This window comes from Tupaia chinensis, unplaced genomic scaffold, assembly GCF_000334495.1.
Source record: "Tupaia chinensis unplaced genomic scaffold, TupChi_1.0 Scaffold000271_1, whole genome shotgun sequence".
Classification (NCBI taxonomy): Eukaryota; Metazoa; Chordata; class Mammalia; order Scandentia; family Tupaiidae; genus Tupaia; species Tupaia belangeri.
Window position 1 is genome coordinate 3,754,535 of NW_006159752.1, and position 17,432 is coordinate 3,771,966.

Below are 17,432 nucleotides of genomic sequence, written 5' to 3' on the forward strand. Positions count from 1 at the left end.
GTAAGAAATCATCCCCTGCGGGGGGGAGGGTGGCTGTACCACAATCCCTTCTCCATTCTCCTCTTGGAATTTTAGCCACGTGTGCACACATACCCAGCATGTTTTCCAAGCCCCTGGGTCTGGAAAATGAGTCATGCAGTGGGCTATGTGAGATCCAGCCATGTCACTGGCTGGCCTGAGTTTATATTTTAAATAACCTAATTTTATTTATAAAGAGAAATATATGAGTAAGCAGTTTTTTGAAAGAGTATTTTATAAACCCCCTAGTCAGTGCCTATTTATTGATCCAAGAGTGGTTTTGATGTTAAAGAACATTATAACCTTTAACCCATTTGTTTAGAAATGTCAGTTTGTTTAGTTAAGCTAAGTAGATATTTGTATAAAGAGGTGATTTCAGTACGTTTTGCTGACTTCAGCATACTGAGTTGGGTTAGTTTCTACTTCAGGATATTACCTGAGAATAGTCACACATCTCTCCTTGTTTGGATAACCTTTATGAGAGATTGTACATTTTCTTTATTCATGTTTCTTTTTTTTTAAGAATTATTTTATTAACTTTTATTTATTAATTTTAATTTGACCAGAAAGGGGCAGAACAAGAGAGAGAGAGAGATAAAGAAAGAGGGAAAGGAGAAAGCAAGCCTCAAGATCCAGGACTCTTGAACTGTGGTCGGCCATGTGGCGAGTCTAGTGCCCTTCACCACCACGCTACCTCCTGGCTCCTTATGTTTCATTTTAATAACTACATTCTTTGTTGCCTTAAATTTAAGTAGTTCATTAGGAGAGAAGGTTATCACTCATTATTCTTCTGAACAGATTAATATTATAATTAGTAAGCTAATGAGCCAGTCAGTATCTGCCACAGTTCTTATATTTTTGTATTTTAACTACATAATATCTTATTAGGTCATTGGAATATTCATGATGCACTTTTGCATAGAAAAACATCATTGCCTTTCTAATGACCCACTAATTACTTTTTTCTTCTTAAACTTCCAGACGATTCATGCAGTTGTCATAGAGACAGAGAGAAGGGGAGAGAAGCTCCCCAAGGGTGTGGTCACACTCTAATCCTTTCTTTTCCTCTATTTCTCTATCCCATTGGAATTTGACATAGGCCCAGTATATTCTGAGTTTTTGTTTGTCTTTTTTTTTTTTTTGAGAGGCTTTTGCTGTAGGACACATGTGCTCACCAAGAGACAGAGCAGCAGAGAGAAATCAACCCTCAGGAGTATGGCCACACCACAGCCCCTTCCCATCTGTTCTCATCTTGTAATTTTGGGCACACACGCACATGTGCCCAGCATAAGTTTTAAACTGCTGGGCCTGGGACTTGAACTGTAGTCCAGTGACATAACCTTTATGCAGTCTGGTGGTCCCACCAGCATATTCTCAAAGTCACAGGGGTCAAGACTTAAAACTGGTCAGCCACATTGGATCTGGCTCCCAAAATTACTAGGCTGTAGGTCACCTAAGATTAGCATATTTCGATACTATTTTCCTGCATCTAGTAGGCATTTTGAGGGTGGGGAAAGGCAGAGGGGAAGGATTTTAAAACTTGAAATGAATACTATCAGAATGAGGTAGTCTATGGATTTGGTGAGCCACATCAACAGTTTTGAAGTGTTCCTGCCTATAGAAATATTCCTTACTCCTTGTATTTGGAAATTTAGCTTACCTGAATTGGTGTTTCCAACTTCCTAATGAGTTAATTTTATAAAGCAGAAGAATGATTCCAAATGGTAAAATACTCATGTGCATGAAGTTTTAATAAGAGTACATGAGAACTTATCTGAATTGAGTTATGTGAGCTATGTAGGAAGAAAAAAGAAAAAACAGTAATTGAGACCTTTATATATCAGACTTACTTGATTATAAGGTACTCATCCAGGTCTCTCACCTGGAGATTGTGGTTCAATAGGTCTGGGACTTCAGTGGGACCTGGTAATCCCTATTTTTGGTAAGCTCTCTGGGTTATCATTGGCAAGTTTGGGAAGTAATGATTTAAATAGTTCAGCCCTTACTGTTCCACTTCACTCATGTATAATTTGATCAGTTGACATAACATTGAATAGAGCAGACAAAAATCATTGCCCTCTTGAAGTTTACATTCTTGCTGGGGGAGAGACAACGAACTTAAAAAGTCAGTGGGCCATATGGCCAAGATTAGTGTGAGCCGCGAGAGAAATCTAGTATGCCTTTGGTGGATAACAGTTCTAAAACCAGCCGCGGTGTCCGCAATCAGACCTGATGAGTGAGGTTCTAACTTCTTAGCACACCTACTTTTAGAATAGCAAAGTCAGGGTCTGTTAACTGAAAACCCCTGTATTCAGTTTACCCAGCTAACCTTCCTAAAGGATTTTCCAGGCAAACTTTGACCTAAAGCGATTGCCCTGGCTCCCTCCTGTTTTTAGACATTTTAGTTATTATCTTTGTTATTTTTCAGGCATTTAGAAGCAAAGAATCAAATCCTTATGGTTTTTCTAGAGGATTAAACCATAAGAATACCTTTTGGTTCAAGCAAGTACTCTTTTTGGTTTAAGTTTTGTTAAAGTTTTTAATAAAAATGTTCTCTGCTAAGTGATGGAAACCAGTATTCTTAAAATTTAGAGTTAATAAAAAATGGAAAATTTACAAAATATTCTCACAGACATCTGGTTTCTTTATTAGCTTTTTTAATTTAATATTTTATTGTGTTAGATATCCATGTCTTATGCTTGGCAGTTGGGTCATCGGAAAAGTCATGACGCATTTTTGTGTAGAAAAACATAGAAAAATACATCATGACTTTCTGATGACCCAGTAGAAGGCTTTATTTTTAGCTTAAATGAATCTTGAAGAGTTGGGTTATATTTAGATTTCCTGCCTTGATTTTAGAAGGCAGTCTTCTAGGATAAGGGTTATTAGAAAGAAAATTATCAGTGTTATAGCAGTCCTTAATTTTAAGCAGTTCTCTGCTTATTGGAGCCCTCGGGAAGGCTGGTCATTTGTGAGAAGAGGGCTCTCCTTTTTCTTAAAGATGGAGTGTGACTTAACTCAGCCGCACCAGATGGTTCTCACCTGGCCTTCCTGGTGCTGCCAAGAGCCTGGGAAATGGGCAGAGTCCCGCATAGCTGTGGCCTCAGCTCCATCTCATGACACGACAGTGGCTGCCGACCTGGCAGCCTCTGAAAAGAATATGTCACTTTGTGGTCGGAGCCCCTGGTGAGTAGAAGACCCTTTTCTTCAAACTCAGTTAAATGTATTTAATGAAATTGAGTCGGTAGTAAAAATTAAAATCTCCCTTGGGCTGTTTGAATAGTTGTTTACTGTTTGGACACTTTAAAAATAACAACCCTTATATTGAAATTGCATTTTCCTTTCATTTATATAAAGCATTGAAAACAGTTGGACCAACCAAACTAATCCCATGTTGTCTTGCTTCTGGCCCTGTGGTTGTAAATGTAAGTGGGGCGAAAGCCATTTGAAGTAATGGCTTCTTTAAGTGTTGTCTTTTTCTCCTGCCAGGGAAGACATGTATGCCCAGGACTCCATAGAGCTGCTAACAACATCTGGTATCCAGTTTAAAAAACATGAGGAAGAAGGAATTGAGACCCAGTACTTTGCAGAACTTCTTATGACGTCAGGAGTGGTCCTCTGTGAAGGGGTCAAATGGTTATCATTTCATAGGTAAAAAGATAACATTGAAATGGCATTGGTGTGTCCTTCTCCTTCTGCCTTCACACTTACTTGGCACTGTACCAGCAGTTTCAGAGTTAGTGCAGTAACGCATTGCTTGCCATATAGCTGTCTCCTTAACTCCTGCAAAGCGAATGCTGGTATATTTGAAATTAATTTAGTTATATGGGATACATTTTAGCCGGTGAATAAACATTATTCAAGTGCTTAGAACATTCCCTATCACATGGTTAATGCTTAGTGTTAGACTCATTATTTTTTTTAATAATTATGTATTTAAATTTATTTGTTAGTTGTTAATTTGCTACAGGGAGTGTGTGCTCACCAGAGAGAGAGAGAGAAAGAGAGAGGAAAAGTGAGAAAGCAAGCCATCAGGTCCAGGACTCAAACCGTGGTTGGCTATGTGGGAAGTCCAGTGCCTTTACCACCACACCACCTGCTGGCCTTCCGTGTTAGACTCACTATTAAAATTAGAACAGTGTTAGGGACCAGCAGTTGGCATATTGGCTATGTCACTGGACTCCCATGTAGTCGACCGTGGTTCAAGTCCTGGACCCGGTGGCTTAAACTCACGCTGGGCATGTGTTCATGCGTGCCCAAGATCCCAAGAGGAGCATGGAAAAGAAGGAATTGAGGCAGGTCATCTCCCTGGAAGGTGATTTCTCACGCTCTGTCTCTCTCTCTGTCTCTGTCCTTCTGGTGAGCTCATGCACCCTATAGCAAAAACCTCTCCAAAAAAAAGTTAGAACAGTGTCTTGGAGCAAACTTTCCCTTGCGTTCCATCCAGTTCTCACTGTTGCACTATCGATCAAGGAGATCATGGTGACAGCGGTAAGGTAAACACCATGGCAAGAGTTGTATATGACATTTCATATACACACAGGCACAGACGGTGAGGTAGTCAGAATACCTGAATATGACTTGGCATGTGATGCATGGTGGGAACAATGTTTCTTGCAATCAGTATTACCAAGGCTTATTTAACCTTTCTTAATCTTAGGTTTTTTGTGTTCTATATGGGAAACTGGTCACCTAAAAAAACCTATTTATTTAGTATCTGCTGTATGCCAGGAATTGTGATAAGATGCCAAGAATTAAGTTGTGGACAAAAATGGACTGAAATTCTGTCCTCACGGAATTTACATTCTGCCGAGGGTAGTTAGGTAGATTTTATTACATGATGAAATTGATACTGTGGTTCATTGGGTAAGTGTCACTAGAAAATAAAACAGCAAACTCTAGAGAGTTGAGGGGGTTGAGTTTTAATTTTTTTAATAGGATGCTAAGTCATCCCTTAGGAATATTTCGCATGTTTCTTCTAATGATCAATAACATATTTAAAGCAGTGGGAAAGGTGCTTTCCACACAGTAAATTCTCAGTCATTGGTGATTTTTAATTTATTATACAATAAAATTAGATTAAAGAAATTAGTTAAAATTTAAAAAATAAATTTCTAGGTCTGAGAAGCAGTTTTTCCGCAAAGTAAACTGAAGTGACAGTTGAAGAATTAAAAGTGATCTTGGGCATGGTTTGATTTATCCTTTTGTTATGTTTTACAAAGCACTGTGGAGGCCAGCAGGTGGTGTGGTGGTTGAGTGCTGGAATTCTCACATGGCCAATCATGGTTCGAGTCTTAGACCTGGAGGCTTTCTCTCTCTCTCTCTCTCTCTGTCTTTCTTTGGCAAAACTCACATGAAAAAACATAATTAATTAATTCTTTTTAAAAGGAAAGCATCTTGTTACAACCCAGGTTCACGTTCTTATTCTTGATCCACTTCATGCATTGATTTTAAGTATGTGTCCCCTACATGCTTCAGAGTTTTTACCTCTGGCCAGTGGAATGATTACAGTGAAGGTTGTCCATACTGTGAACATTGTAGTCTCAAGGTATTTTCGGTTGGAGTTATTATTAAACATACTAATTCTTTTTTTTTTTTTAGAGAGATTTTTTTCTGCAGGGCGTATGCACTCACTATAGAGACAGAAAGGGAGAAATCACCTGCCAAGGGGTGATGACCACACCACAATCCCCTCTCCTCCATTCTCGCCTCAGAATCTTGGGCACACATGCAAACATGCTCAGTGTAAGTTTTAAGCCACCAGGTCCAGGACTCGAACTCCATTCAACCCTGCCGTAGTCCAGTGACGTAACTATTAAGCCACCTGATGGTCCCTGAATATTCTGATTCTTACTATCACCTTTTCTCTCCTTCCCTTTGCACTTGAACCCGTACCTCAGAAGACATGACTTTAGACGGTTAATTTAAGGAGCGGTTTAGTTATGAGGATGCACAAGAACTGGAAAGTGTTCTGTCCTTTCACTATATACAACGTCCTTTCTTTCATTGAGAAAACACTCTCGGAGAAGAACTATGGCATTAGGATGAACAAAACCAAAGACTTCTTGAAGTTTAGAATGTAGATTAGACTTACGTTTCAATATCTGTCAAGCTATATTATGATAAGGCTTTATTCCACTAAGTACTATTGGGCCATCGGAAAAGTCATGGTGTTTTTGTGTTGTTTTTTTTTTTCTTGGAGAGATTTTTGCTATAGGGCATGTGCACTCACAAGAAAGACAGAGAGAGAGACAGAGAGACAGAAAGGGAAAAACCACCCCCAAGAGAGGATGGCCACGCCACATTCCCTTCTCCTCCATTCTTCTCTCGGGATTTTGCGCATGCATGCACATGTGCCTGGCATGAACTTAAGCCATCGGGTCTGGGACTCGAACCATGGTCAACCACATGGGAGTCCAGCAACATAGCCATTACACCAACTGCTGGTCCCCATGGTTTGTTTTTCTATGTAAAAATTTGTCATGATTTTTCCATCAACCCAATATTACTATTCTTTCTATTCTAACTCCCGATGAAGAATGAAGAAATTTCTAAATTGTAATCTGTAGTACAATTTTATTTACACAGGTAGTAATTTGCTTAGCAAATGGCACATTAATTTATATTTTAGACAGTCAGAAAAGTTACTTCCTCGGCAACTAGCAGAAATTTCTGCTCTCCAAGGGACCAGCAGATAGCGTAGTGATTACAGCACTAGACTCTCACATGGGCCACCACAGTGTGAGTCCCGGACTTGGCAACTTGAAACTCATACTGGGCACGTGTGTGTACATGCCCAAAATACCAAAGGAGAATGGAGAGAAGGAATTGTGGCATGACCATCCCTCTTTGGGGATTATTTCTCACTTTCTGTCTCTCTTTGTCTCTCTGGAGTGCACACGCACCCTATAACAAAAACCACCCCCACCAAAAAAAACAAACAAACCAAAAAAAAACACTAAATTTCTGCTCTCCAATGCTTATACGTTGATTATTCTTTAATTATTCTTCGATTCTTTTTAATAACAGGAGTAAAATTCTACAACTTTATTTTATATATCCCCAAAAAGGAGGTTAATAACATCTCTAATCAAGTATTTGTTGAGTTCCAGCCATGTGCAAGGAATAAAACTTGTTTTGAAACTGTGATTCCTGCGCTTTAAACCAGTGCAGTAAACAATTTACACACTTTAAAGAGTAATGCAAGAAAACAACTTGTGCTGCACAAGAACTCTGGGAGCTGGGCTATTGAGGAAAAGCTTAGAGGCCCTCGAGGACAGGAAGATAAGAGGACTGCGTGTGTGATTGGCATGGAATGCAAGGAGAAGGCACACAGTGGGAGGGTCTCACAACGGGGGGAGACCTTGACTTAATAGCACGGGGTGGGTTTGTTACCTAGGAGAGCAGTCGTCAGCCTTTCCCCTTTCGCGCGCAGCGTTCCCATTAAGCCACGTTCCCCGGAGAGCCATGCCGAGAAATCAACAGAATTGTGAGGGAAGTTAGTATTTGCTAATAAAATCACGTAAGGGGCGTGAAAATACTTGGTGAGAGATTTCCTCCTTGGACTTTCAGGTGTATGACCGCTTGATGTAAAAGAAAGATTTGCTCTTTTTTCCCTGACCTCTCTTAGGTCGTTCCTCTTGCTATCTATCGATTATTTTGGCCAAATATCTTTTCATCTTTATCCATTTCCATGGTTGTTTAAAATGTTCTGAGACAGCTGTGAGCAACTTGGTAGTCATCTTACTGTGCTCAGTTCAGTTAGCGGCAAGTAGTGTCTCAGTGGCTACAGGCCTGGGTTGGTAGTGCGGCTCATAGCTCTCAATGATCAAGTGACAGTTCCCTGACCCTGTTCATAAGATCCGCATTTCCCCATTGCATTCGTAAATATGTTTGTTTTCCCTGTTCTTAAGTGTGCTTTTCTGGGTGGGGTGTTCATTTCTTTTTTGCCTGTAGTGTGACTCACTTGCAATTTTTTATCAGGAAAGTGTATTTTTCTTCTTTATGGTATTTATATGTCCCTCTTCTGTATTCTCTTAACCCTTTTGTAGTGGTTATGACTTTGGCTATTTAATCAAAATCCTGACCAACTCTAACTTGCCTGAAGAAGAACTCGACTTCTTTGAGATCCTTCGGTTGTTTTTTCCTGTCATTTATGATGTGAAGTACCTCATGAAGAGCTGCAAAAATCTCAAAGTAAGGCTGCCACCTGCATTACCTGAATTAACACTGTTCAGACCAAGTGACTGACATCAGATCCTGGGCTGAGGTGTTGCTCTAGCCATATGTTTAAGTTTTATATTAAATGCAGTTATATTATCTGGTGATGTCATTCCTTTTTTTTTTTTTTTTTTTTTTGCATAAGTAATAAAGATTGAGTATCTCTTACCTCAGATGCTTGGGACCAGAAATGTTTTGGATTTCAGATTTTTTTTCAGACTTGGGACTATTTGCATATACATAATGAGATTTTGGGGGGTTAGGACCCCAAGTCCAAAAACAATTTATTTATGTTTTTATATATACTTTGTACCCACAACCTGAGGGTAATTTTAACCAATATTTTTAATAATCTTGTGCATGAGACTCTGAGCACGCATGCATTAGGGAACCTGGGCATGCTCAGAAAAGATCTCTAACAGCTGATGCGGGCTAGAAATGCTGCACCTGTGTTTTGACTGGCCTGTCAGGTCAGGTGTGTAATTTTCTACTTGTAGCATCATGTCAGTGTTCAGAAAGTTTCAGAGTTTGGAGCATTGCAGATTTGAGCTTTTCAGATTAGGAATGCTCAAGCTGTCCGATTAGCAGTTGCCATAATGGTTACATCTCTGGACTCCCAGGTAGTCAACTGAGGTTTGAGTCCTAGACCCTGAGGCTTGAAACTCAAGCCAGGCATGTGTGCATGCGTATTCAAGATCCTGAGGGGAGAATGGAGGAGAAGGGATTGCGGCATGGCCATCCCCCATGGGGAGTGATTTCTCTCTTTCTGTCTCTCTGTCTGTCTGTCTCTCTCTGTCTCTCTGGCAAGCGCACACACCCTATAGCAAAAAAACACTCAAAAAAAGGAAAGCGCAAGTTATAACTGACAGGAAATCCTTTTTCAAAGTCAGTATATCTCAGAATAAATTTTCAGCGAAATTCATCTGAGGGTCATATGTTTGTCATTGCTTGCCAAATTGAAAACTCATGAACCAAAGCAGAAATGTGAGGACTCGTAAGGTTCTTATGTGCACGAAAGTACAAGTTCTCTCTCCCGACACACACGTATCCATTTACACAAGCTGAAGTCTGAAGTGTCGGTGTGCATATGTGTTCCCTGGTGTGGCAAAAGGAGTCTCCCAGACGAGGCCTAGCCTCCTGATTAAGGGAGCCTGTCCCACATGGCCGACCATGCAGTTCTAAACATAGCCCCACTGGCCTGAAAAACACCAGGAGCGTGTGTGTGCCCCAGATCCCACCCAGATGTAGAGACTGGGGAGAAGGGATCGCACCGTGACTGTGGCTCTTCAGGGTGCTTTCTCCTTCCCTTCCCACATCTCTTCCTCTGGTGCATTCCCATGCCTGCTAGCAATTAAAAGAGTTTTTCTCTTCATCTAACCTTTGCTAGAGATTATTTTGTTGCTTCTAGTCATAGATAATATTCCTAGGATTAAATTACTGAAATATTTCAGCTAGGATTAAATAGCTGAAAGATTTTTTTTTTCCTCACTGTCCAAAAGGTGTCAGCTAGGGGTGAGCGCTACAGTAAATGTGTAAGCCCTGCCTAGACACTTGCTCACTATTCACACTGCTTAATGTGTGTGGAATAACTTACTATTTCCGAACTTTAAGTTCGATAAAGAAAAACGCTTCTTCAGTTTGAGAACAGATTCACCTGTGGTGGCACAGCCCCCTGGAAATCAAGTGGTTTCATTTCAATGTTTAGGTCTGTGTGTTTACACTGTAACTAAAAAAAGGAAAAAAATACATTCAGGCACTGTGTTTGAGAAGTTCATCAAGTTTGAGACGTTCAAAGAGTTAAACTTCTAGAAATACTTTTAGGAGACAGTAAGGAATTTCAGAGCTTTACTTTTTCAAGAAGAAACAATAAGGAACTGAATAAGGGAACTTTGCTTTAACAGATGAACTGAAAGTCAGAAGATAAAAGTCCTTGGGCCAATGTTTGTCCCTCGTACAGGATATGATTGGCATATAACTAGGGAAATGTTTCATAAAGATTACTTTACGTCTGTATACCCTATCACAGCAGACTTCCAGCAAATGACCTTGCAATAAGGTGGCCCTATGTAGAAACTCAGCACACAGTGAAAGTATTGTGTGCTGAGGATCAGTGTAGCCGAGCTGTTTAATCTGGCTTTGGAAAGGATTTTTTAATTGATGGTGGTTCAGTAACAGTTTTCAAGAACGAGGAGCCAAATTACTGCTCATTAAGTGTGTGCTCTTGGGAACTTCCTATGTATATCAGACATTGTGAATATGTCCTGAGTGTGACGCTGTGTTAAAATAGGTTAATGACAAAGGCACTTTGTGATTTACAGCTGGCATACTGTCCTAGACTCATGTCCTAAGCAGCTACTGATGATACCTAATCTTCATGCTGTTTTTAGCACAGAGCAGCTGCTGTGCAGAAGCGCTAGTTTGCTAGCAGAGATCTTAACAACTTAGAGTGGAATTTCTTTGTCGTTGATGTTTATTTTTTTCCTTCTCCCCCATCTAATTTTTCCTTCTTTTTTTCCTCCTTCTCTGTTTTCTTTCCTTCTCTTTTTTTCTTTCTTTTCCTTTCTTGTGCTTTTCATTATCTTTCTTTTTTTAATCCTGTTGGTATTAACAGGGAGATTATATAGCAGACCTCTCTAAGGCTTGTGTTTATAACAAACCTGTTTTTCTTCCTAACTAACAAAAACATTGTTAAGCATTTAGTGAATTTTTAATAATTTGATTGCTAAAAATAGCTTGGTTTTGTAAAAGCTAGATGGAAATGGAAATTTAAGAAAATTTGAACTAAACTGCCTATAGTAGTTGCTCAGTTTTACAATTATTGAGGAATCAACAGACTGCGGAAGTACTTGATTAGTGGTATCTTGTATCTGAGCTGCCGCCCCCATATCTTTAGGAAGGTTATTTCCCTGACACATGCCTTAAAACATATAAATATTCCCAACTAGGATCTTATTTTTCTTAAACTGTAGACTTCTCCCACATTATCAAAAACTAGTAATTTCACATTTTGAAGTTTCTTGGTTTCCATGTTCCTAAGGTTTTTCTTTACACATTAAAGTTCATATTTCACTTAGTATCTAAGTTTGGAATTTGTGAATTATGCATTGCAGTGGTTCTCTTTCTCACAAACAGTTTTTATTTCTTTCAGGGTGGATTACAGGAAGTTGCTGAACAGTTAGAGCTGGAACGGATAGGACCACAACATCAGGCAGGATCTGATTCATTGCTCACAGGAATGGCCTTTTTCAAAATGAGAGAAGTATGAAGACATCTGTGCTTTTTCTCAGTGCTTAGATTGAGAACATTACAGCAGAAGTTTAGGGGCAATAAGTACCTACTAAGTGAAAATATAATCAGATATACTATATGAGACACACCTACCACACTTGAATGAAAGTATTTAAAAAAAAAAATTCATTTTAAAATGTAGTTCAGAAAGAAATGGAATAAGTTCTTCATAGAATATAAAATAAATTGCCTTGGAAATTATATAGACCCAACCCTATTTCTTAGTTGAAAAACCAGGCCAGAGGCTAGTAATTTTTATCCAAGGTCAAATATATTGCTAGAGATGACTCCTGGTATCTCTGTAGAGTACACCAGTGCTGCTTCTACCAAGCCAAAAGTACCCGTATGTGAAGGGTGCCCCAGCCGGCCTCCTCGTAGGCTTTAAACTTGGGGTAAGAACATTTGTTCATCGCCATTCCTCAGTGCATCAGTGATTTTAAAGGGTAGGGTTTATGCTTTTTACTAGGTTACAAAGGGCTTCTTAAGTCTAGAGGAGTTGAATAATCCGAAGCAATAATTGAATCAAAAACGATATTGGGAAGATCCTCCTTAAACAGCAAAAGGTTGCGATTAGTTTCTTAAACATAAAAAAATTAGCTATGAATGAAATGTTATGAGCCCATGTCTGCTCTCAAGTTACATAATTAAGTGATACAGGTATACCTTGCTTTAGGTGAACGTTAAATCCGTTGTACAGAAACAGAATAAGGTGAACTTTTTGCAAAATATTTGTATGGAATTTTTTTGTTTAAGAATTCTTTATTGGGGCCAGCTGGTGGTATAGTGGTAAGGCACTGGACTCCCACGGGGTCAATAGCAGTTCAAGACCCAGCCCTGGTGGCTGGAAACTCACACTAGGCACATGTATGCATGTGCCCAAAATTCTGAGAGGAAAATGGAATACAAGGGATTGCAGTGTGGCCATCTCCTGGGGTATTGTGATTTCTCACTTTCTGTCTCTGTCTAGCAAAAATCTCTCAAAAAAAAAAAAAGAATTATTTATTTAATTTTATGTGGTGTTATTTTTTAACTTGACCAGAGAGAGAGAAAGGGAAAGTGAGAAAGCAGTCCACCAGGTCCAGGATTTGAATCAAGGTCGGCCAGATGAGAGTTCAACACCTTAACTACTATGCCACCTGCCAGCCCCAGGAATTCTTTTAATTATATCTTCTTAGACATTAAAGAACTGACTGAGACTAGGAATTTAAAACTTTTGTAGAAATAGATTAGTACTGGGAACCAGCAGTTAGCGTAATGGCTATGTTGCTGGACTCCCATGTAGTCGACCACTGTTGGCGTCCTGGACCCGGTGGCTTAAAACTCACGCCGGGCGCGTGTGCGTGCGTGCGTGCCCAAGATCCCGAGAGGAGAATGGAGGAAAAGGGATTGCGGCATGACCATCCCCCCTGGGGGGTGATTTCTCGCTTTCTGTCTCTATGTCTCTCTCTCTCTCTCTCTGGCGAGCGCATGCGCCCTAAAGCGAAAACCTCTCCAAAACAAAAATAGATTAGTACTCAAAAGCATTACAGTTGTTTTGCCAAGTAGTATTGATTGAGAAGTGATCTGGACTACCCATTCATGAAAAGTAAAAATTTTGTTTTATATTCCTTCCCAGTGCTTCATTAGGGAATTAAAGCATTGTTTGGATTTTTCAACTTTGCATTTTTAAAATGCCCGATGATTTAATTATTAGTGCGTTTCTAGCACTAACTTGTTATCTTTGTTTTTCTCGGTCTGTTCAAGGACAGTAACCTAGTATGAGTGTTCAGATTTTACAGCCCAGTAGTTCACATTTAGGTTTGCTGCTTTTTAGCCAGCTCAGCCAGATTCAAGGCAACTTAGAAACCTAAACTTCTTGTCACCATCATCGCCTACTTTCATTCTTACTGTTGTGTAGTGTTAAAGTAATGGAATAAAAATTACAAACTTTCATAGCAATGTTCCAGATGTTCATGAGAAAGACATGTATTTATACAGTTTTTATAGTTGCTTTGGTTTCTTCTGAGCTGTACTCTTTGAGGACATGACTTTAATTCATTGAATGTACGTGGCCTCAGAGAACACCAGAGAAAGGCACTGTCATAGTGGGAGCAGTCAGTATGTACATTGCTGAAGTATAAATGACAAGTGGTACCTTTGGTTAAATGATGTTTTTTCTTCTTCAAAATTCCTTTTTAGATGTTCTTTGAAGATCATATTGATGATGCCAAATATTGTGGTCATTTGTATGGCCTTGGTTCTGGTTCATCCTATGTCCAGAATGGCACAGGGAATGCATATGAAGAGGAAGCCAACAAGCAGTCATGACATGAACTAGTCCTTTCACTTTTATTTTATTCGAGCTACACACATGCTTGTACATAGGTTTTATCTCTGGTTGACTCCCTTGAACAATAGACAATACCTTTTTTCCCCCTTTCATAGCCTGTTTTATTTTCTGCTTTTCAGTACTAAGTATGACTGTTCTATTTTCAGATTTTAATAAATAGAAACACATTCAGGTTAAATTTGGCCTTAATTTAATATACTTGTTAGCAAGCGTGTGTGACAGAGAGTGGGGAAAGCTGCTTCATATTGAATATTTTGATAAACTTCACCTACTTGCGCTTGGTTTGTTTTCCCCCTTTCCTAAATTAACTAGCACTGACTGTAATTTATTTCCCTGTGTCATGTCTCTTTCTTCCATTCTACAGGAGTTTTAGCTATTCAAGATTGTGGACCATCAATTTTGCACTTTAAAGAGTGATTCTGACTCAAATCCTCTGTTTTATCAGAAATTTGGTTTTTCTTGCTCTTAGCTGGGAAAAATGACCATCTGCCAACTTTATACAGTATTTGCTTGTTTTTGACCCACACAATATCGCACATTAATTGTGCAAACTGTCGATTCAGCAAGACTAACAGAAAAAGACAAGAAACTACTGAGGAGCTTAGTAACTGCTGTTTCTGTCTGTAGTGTTTAATCTTCCAAGCACATCTAGTGTCTGTCAGTTTCTAATTGGCATGGCTAGGCTGCTCTGTGATTGAGGACTTTTAAAACCAGCTTTACACCCTTCAGGAGAAATCCTTTGTGATTAGATGTTTAGCATCTGCAGGAAACGTATTCAACATGTCGAAGCTACCTTAGTTTATGATAGCACACTTCCCTTGATCCACTCCTTTTATTCCATCACTGTTTATCTGTACCTTTTTGTTTTATAGCCATGCTATGATGCTCTTGATTTGTTGACTACACAAATCAATTTCATTAAAATCCAAAGATAACAAGTCTTTAGGTATCTTTTGTACCAAATTAAATTAGAAGACAAAAATTGTGCTTTCATAGTTGGAACAAAGATAAATAATAATAATGGAGCAATTTGGTGCAAAACAACAAAATACAAAATATATAAATATATATATAAACATACACACACATACATAAACATACATACACACACACACACACACACACACATATATATATATATCGCTAATAAAATTACCTGAGGAGTGTAATGCTTGTTTATTTTTTTGTGTATATCTTTGCAATCTATTTTATATATATTGACAAGAGACTGTGAAATATTTAGCCATGCAGAATATGTGGCCAGACCAGAGCATGTGTAGGAAGGTTTTTGGTAATCATTAACAGCCCTGAAATGACGGACTCCAGGTTATGATGTGTGTTATCTACACTTCAATCAGTAATACTAGCAAATCTCCAGATGTCAGCCACATTGGTTTGTTTTCCTTGTATACTTTATTCATGATATTTCGATGCTGTAACTGGGTGGTCCTTTTTAAACAAAACATTATTTGCAAACAGAGGGTATTATTTGTTTTTAAAGCTTTTGTAAATAAAGGCTTCAGAAATGTTTTCTTACGTTTGTTGGTCACTGGTCATTTTGTCATAGAAACACTCATTGGAGCATATGCAGGGAGGGGCAGCTAACAACTTACTGGCTTCCTTCACTGAGCGTAGGCAATTACTGCTCTTTTCATTGAAAAATGAACACAAGCCTTCTGTATTCAGCCATGTCGGGTTTTTCTTACTCTTATAAGTGCCAGCTGGGTAATTAATCAATTTCTGGGCCAGCTCCATAGCACAGTGGTTAAGTGCTAAGCATTGGGACTTGGCTCTCACAGAGTAAATACATTTGGTATAATTTATTGTGACTTTTTGTTTGTTTTTGTCATAAGGCATGTGCATTCACTGGAGAGAGAGAGAAAGTGAGAGATGGTCCCTGGGGAGATGGCCACGCCACAGTCCCTTCTCCATTCTCTTGGGATTTGGTGCAGGTACGTGCACTCACCTGGTGTGATTTTCAAGCCTCCAGGTTTGGGGCTCAGACTGCAGTAAGCAGTGTGGGAGTCTAGTGCCTGAACCACCACACCACCTGCTGTCCCCAAAGATTGCTTTTTTAGTGGTCACATGGTTGGTGAATTTTAATACTTGTATCAATTTTTGTTTTTGTTTTTGGAGAGGTTTTTGCTATAGGGTGTGTGTGCTCACCAGATAGAGACAGATAGAGACAGAAATCCCCCCCCAGGGGGGATGGCCACACCACAATCCCTTCTCCATTTTCCTCTCAGGATCCTGGGTACGCGCATATGCACCCGGCGTGAGTTTTAAGCCACCGAGTCTGGGACTCGAACCATGGTTGACTACATGGGAGTCCAGTGACATAGCCATTATGGTAACTGCTGATAATTTTGGTTTTATTTTTGTCTCTTAAAGTATACTAGTTCACAACTTCTTTAGAGAAACATTATTACCTTTACTAAATCTAGGTTTGGGGTATAAAAGGTTTGGCAGGGTTTTCTTTGTTTTTGTGAGTGTTCCTTGGCCGCTAATTCTGGACTCAGCATCCTGAAATCTAGAACAAGGGTCAATGAAGTACTTGGCAAGATATTTGGGCCTACAAGTTATTTGTAGACCGACATCATCATGCTACCTGCTCCTGTGTGGCCCAGGAGCGGAATGTTTCCTTTTAAATGGTTTGGGGGAAATCACACTATTTCCTGACATGTGAAAATTATATGAAACTTAAAGTTCCATGTCCATAAATGAAACTTTATCAGAAGGAAACCACATTCAAAGCACACATGTGGTTCGTGGCAGCTGCTTTGCTAGCATGGCACAGGCAGTAGCTGCTGCAGAAAACGGCCTGTCCAGGTCCCACTGTTGAGACAGCTGCGTGGTGTGCTGCAGCACGTCTGCACTGCCATCTGTGCTGCCGTACCGCAGCGGCGCGCGCTCGTTCCTCGTACTGGGCGTGCCCATTTGTAAAACCGAGAAAGCACGTTGAATGTTGTTTTCAGGCACATTGGACAGAGGATTCTTTTGATGTGATGTGTGATGACAACCAAACTGCTGAAATACATACCTTGGCACTATCACTATATATATATCACTATATATGTGTGTGTGTGTGTGTATATGTATGTGTATATGTATATGTGTGTATATATAGTGCCAATGTATATGTCTGTGTGTGTGTGTGTGTGTGTGCACACCACACACAGGGCAGAAAAATTTTAGTTGATCAAATTTGGAATGCTTGTGAAAATGTAAGGTTTTGTTTTCTTAGATTTTCTTTTTTTTTTTTTGCTATAGGGTGCATGTGCTTGCTGGAAGGACAGAGAGAGAGAGAATTCACCCCAGGAGGGATGGCTACACTGCAGTTCCTTCTATTCTCTCTTAGGGCTTTGGGCACCCACGTACATGTGCCCAGTGAGTTCCAAGCTCTGGGTCCAACACTCAAACCATGGTGGGAGTCCAGGACCTTAACCTCTGCTGGCCCCCAAAATGTAAGGTTTTAAAACTTGTAGGTATTACTCATTAGTGGGTACTTTCTAGAAAAGATTGGTGGTATTGAGCTGGTAGTATAACAGTGAACCTCCTTCAGTCCTGACAAAGTTCG

General features: G+C 39.6%; 1 protein-coding gene across 2 annotated transcripts in view; it reads left to right on the forward strand.

Moving 5' to 3' along the window:
• Nucleotides 1-14,531, forward strand: part of CNOT7 (CCR4-NOT transcription complex subunit 7) — a 26,929-nt gene extending 12,398 nt beyond the window's left edge. The window contains exons 4-7 of one of the 2 annotated variants that reach the window (XM_006149705.3): nucleotides 3,508-3,669; nucleotides 8,070-8,214; nucleotides 11,387-11,497; nucleotides 13,705-14,531. In XM_006149705.3, coding sequence (XP_006149767.1) covers nucleotides 3,508-3,669; nucleotides 8,070-8,214; nucleotides 11,387-11,497; nucleotides 13,705-13,833 — 547 coding nt within the window. In that variant the 3' untranslated portion in view covers nucleotides 13,834-14,531. The remainder of the gene's footprint in view (nucleotides 1-3,507; nucleotides 3,670-8,069; nucleotides 8,215-11,386; nucleotides 11,498-13,704) is intronic. The other variant, XM_014588271.2, reaches the window with a different exon arrangement.
• The last annotated feature ends 2,901 nt before the right edge of the window (nucleotides 14,532-17,432 follow it).